At 60.8% G+C, this 4,046-nt stretch overlaps 1 protein-coding gene across 3 annotated transcripts in view; it reads right to left on the bottom strand.

The window, feature by feature from the left end:
* Nucleotides 1-1,498: 1,498 nt before the first annotated feature.
* The window catches only part of LOC132017727 (tripartite motif-containing protein 26), a 17,658-nt gene continuing 15,110 nt past the window's right edge, over nucleotides 1,499-4,046 (bottom strand). For all 3 annotated transcript variants that reach the window (XM_059399693.1, XM_059399694.1, XM_059399695.1), the window contains exons 7-8: nucleotides 3,663-3,695; nucleotides 1,499-3,285 (exon numbers count right to left, since the gene is read on the bottom strand). In XM_059399693.1, coding sequence (XP_059255676.1) covers nucleotides 2,603-3,285; nucleotides 3,663-3,695 — 716 coding nt within the window. In that variant the 3' untranslated portion in view covers nucleotides 1,499-2,602. The remainder of the gene's footprint in view (nucleotides 3,286-3,662; nucleotides 3,696-4,046) is intronic.

The following is a 4,046-nucleotide window of genomic DNA, read 5'->3' as shown; positions in this document are numbered from 1 at the left end:
GAGACGGGACCGAACACCGACCCCAGCAGCCGACGACCGGGCGAGACGGGACCGAACACCGACCCCAGCAGCCGACGACCGGGCGAGACGGGACCGAACACCGACCCCAGCAGCCGACGACCGGGCGAGACGGGACCGAACACCGACCCCAGCAGCCGACGACCGGGCGAGACGGAGGCGGACAACCAGTGAACACGCCGGGCTCCGGTTAGTAATGCGGACGTAGGGAATGAAGCCATAGGGGAGAGAAAGGCCGTTGCTCCGTCCAGGAAGAGCAGGCTGTCCCCGCAGACCCATGTGCACAGGACTCGGTAAACTGCGCTCAGGCGTGGCCACCGGGCAGGACAGGTGTGCACCCCATGAGTAAGCCAGGTCCAGAGCTAGAGCCCCCGCTGCCGGGGGATGGAGGACAGTCCCACACCAATGCTGCATCGAGGAAATCGCCCAGCACGGAGCGCCCTGGGGAGAGCAGGGGGCTGCTCTTTTCTCCCCCGTGATAAATGCTACGTGGATCTGACCACACGTGCCGGTGAAGGTCCCATAAAAAATACTTAAAAATATGATTACAAAAAATAAAAATGTCCAAAAGAATCTAGATAAGTTCCATGTGGCACCTTTCTGTCCTCACGTGGTGGCATCATGTGCGTGTTCTCAGGGTTTTGCTGTTGCATGCGGATACCTCGTCGTCTACGCTTTATTCTGGAAGTTTCACGCTCAGGAAACTCGTCAAACCAGGATCTGCACGCATTCCTGTATTGTTCAAATGCAAATGTCCCCTATTTAATAACCAGGAGCTTTTAATTATACAGCGATCACCTTAAAGTTTTTCAGAAATTTCATTATGTAAAAATTCTTTCCAAGAAAGGATAAGCGGCATTTTGAGAATTCTGAAATCTTCCCATAAATAAAAGATTAGGGAGCATAATTTCAGGAAACGATTCACATCGATCAACAAAATAAATGTAAATTTTCAAGAATATGCTAGTGATTATTGTCTGGCAGGATTCGAATGCAGATTAACTGACCTCATTATATTAATATCGTGTCTTATTTCTAAATAGGGACACATTTTGCGTATCTGTATTTAGAAAGAAAAGCAAAAAGAACAAACGAAAAATATAAAGGGGGAAGAGTCATAAACGAGATCTTCCATTTCTGTGTTGAAGACGACAAGTAGAAAACCAGCAGAGAGCAGACAGGAGACGGCCGGGGGGCTGCGTGGGTCAGAGGGCACTGGGGGCGCCTCCTTCGGGTAGGGCACCGTGCATTTTCCTCGGAAAGATTCTGGGTGTGCCACAGAATGTCGCCGTGTCATGGGCCGTCCTGGGCTGTGCGGATGCTGGGTGAAGAGCACAGGGCTGGTGCGGCGGGACAGGGAGACGTGGGGGCTGCTGTCTGGGGCAGCGGCGGGTCCCAGGAGGGACCCCAGGCCACTGCCGTTCATGCAACCACTCTGGAGCCACACAAAGTTTATAATAAAGTAAATGAACCCAGTCTGCTCATTGCACAAGTCTTTATTGAGCACCTGCTGTGTGCCCAGCCCTGCGGGAGGTGCATGGGGGCACAAAACTAGAGGCAGAAATAGCAGGGACCTTGCCAGGTGATGTGGGGGCCGAGGTGCCGGGGCCTGGGACGCTGCTGCCAGGCCTGGGACGGGTGCACACACAGGCTGTGCGTGTCCGGCTGGAGCAGGAGCGTGCGAGCGCCATGAGGCCGCGGTCCAGCCCTCACCCTACACGAAGGCGAGCTCCGGGAGCCCTGCTGGCGTCCTCTCCTCTCCCCACTGCCCCGTCGCAGGACAGAGGGGCCTGCAGAGTCATCCGGACTAAGTTTCCACTGTGCAGGGGGCACGGGCCGGGGCTTCCAAGGGAGGGCTGGCCTGGACGGGCGTCTGCCTGGTGACCTCAGATGACCCACCAAGAGCAGTGTTCCGGACTCCCGTCACCATCTCCCAAAGCCTCACCCTCAGGTCATTTACTGATCGCTGACCACACACAAGGCCTCAGAGCCACGTGCATCCAGATCCCTCCCCCAAGCAGCTCCGGGGGTCCTAGGTCAGACGCTCGACCCTGGTCTCAGAGCATCGAGGCGCCGGCTCCAGGCTGGGCGACTCCGCGGCACCTCGGAAGCTTGTTCAAACCGCCTGGAAACCGTGGTGGGCTTCTGCTCTGCTCGCGTGGGGGACGCTGTGTTGGGGGCAGGGAAGGCTGGCAGCGGAGAGGATGTGGGCAAGGGGGACGCCGGGCACAGCAGGCGGCCTCGGTGCGGTCACCTGTGCTCCCCCAGGGGACGCCAGCACGGCACGCCAGACTGGGCGACGGAAGGCTGTCTCCTCTCTGGTTCAACAGAGTGTGTGCAGAGCTGGGCCGAGGCCGCAGAGGGCTCTCACGGACTCTGGGGTCAGACGTCCGCACAGGGACCCCCAGGGGCTGGGGGACGAGTCCGAAGGCGGCTGTGTGGACGGAGCGGCGGCGCTGAGTGAGCCTCGAGGGGCCAGAGCCACGGGGCGGTGGCTGGGAGTGCACCTGCTCCGGGTGCCGCGGCCAGACACCCCCTCCCCGTCACGGTCCTGGAATCCCCGAGAAGGGAAGCAGCGGTGGGCTCAGGGTCGCAGCAGGAGGCGAGTCCCAGGCCACTTGAGCCACAGGAACGGGACCAGGCGCCGTGTGAAGGTAGCGGTGAAGGTGTAGATGAGTTCTTGTGACTCTGCGTTGGTAAATGTCACAGTGCCGCCTTCATAATCCAGGGCGATGCCCACCCGCCGGGGCCGCAGGGCTGGGAAGAGCTCAGCCTCGGGGTCCGTGTTGGCCCAGATGCCCGCGGAGGAGAGGCGCAGCGCCCACACCCCGTCCTCCGGCCGCAGGGACAGGTCCCCCTTCCTCTTCACAGAGTCTCTGGCCACCCCCACCATGCAGCTTTCGAGGACCTCCTCCTCCTCTTCCTCCTCCTCCTCTTCCTCCCCTAACGACTCCTCGTCCTCATCTGTCTCCCAGTCCTCGTACCCGTCCCCGTAGCCGGCCTCCTCTTCCTCCTCCTCCTCCTCCTCGCCCTCCTCCTCCTCCTCGCCCTCCTCCTCCTCCTCGGACCAGCCCTCCCGGTCCACCTCCACTTCCCAGTACACCTTGCCCCAGGTGAAGCCCTTCCTGCCCAGCACCCCCGGCTCACAGTCGAACTGCTGGGGGTGCAGGTAAGCGCTCTGGTAGAGGCTGCTGTAGGTCACACACTTCCAGTCCTCCGACAGCTGCAGGTACCCGCTCGCCGACTGCGGGTCCAGCGTGACACTGACTGTGGGGACAACGGAACAGAAGTGCGGTCACTGGGGGCCCCGCAGGGCTGCCACAGCCTACAAGCAAGGGCTGTGCAGTGCACAACCTGACAGCACGGCACAGAGGGAGCGCAATGCGGGGTCGGCAGCAGAGACGGCCTCGGAACAGAAGCCACGCGGTCAGGCGGAGGAGAACATTGTGCAGACGAGGGTCAGGCAGTCAAGCACGGACTTCTGTTGCAGACCAGAGGCCCGGCGCGGGGTACAGACTTGCTGCTGGGAAATCTCAGCCGCGTAAGAGAAAGGACTCCCTGGGGCAGCAGGGGACAGTCAAGAGTCTCTGTGGGGACGGAGATCCTCATGGGAGGGGAACTGGGAATGGCCCTTGGACACTCACCTGTCTTATATTCCAAGTCTCTTAGCAGCTTCCCTGGGGAGGAGAAAAGGACAGGAATGACCCCCTCGCCCAGAAAAACTATGGGCCCGTTTTCTGCTCAGACAGGACTGATTTCCAGATGGGGCCTCCCTGCCTGACCCCAAGAAGAAAACAGAAAACAACCAGGAGACGCAAGAGTGAGGCCAAAGATGACAGTAAGGACGCGGCCCCTCCTCTGATGCAGAGCCCCAGCTCCAACGCCCACCCCAGCGCACCCCGGCCCCCAGCCAGGCCCGACACCCAGCCCAGTGCACCCCGGCCCCCAGTGCACCCCGGCCCCCAGCCAGGCCCGACCCCCACCCCAGCACACCCCGACCCCCACCCCAGCGCACCGCGGCCCCCAGC

The sequence above is a fragment of the Mustela nigripes genome, chromosome 5 (genome assembly GCF_022355385.1).
Source record: "Mustela nigripes isolate SB6536 chromosome 5, MUSNIG.SB6536, whole genome shotgun sequence".
Classification (NCBI taxonomy): domain Eukaryota; kingdom Metazoa; phylum Chordata; class Mammalia; order Carnivora; family Mustelidae; genus Mustela; species Mustela nigripes.
This window is presented reverse-complemented; position numbering and strand designations above follow the sequence as displayed.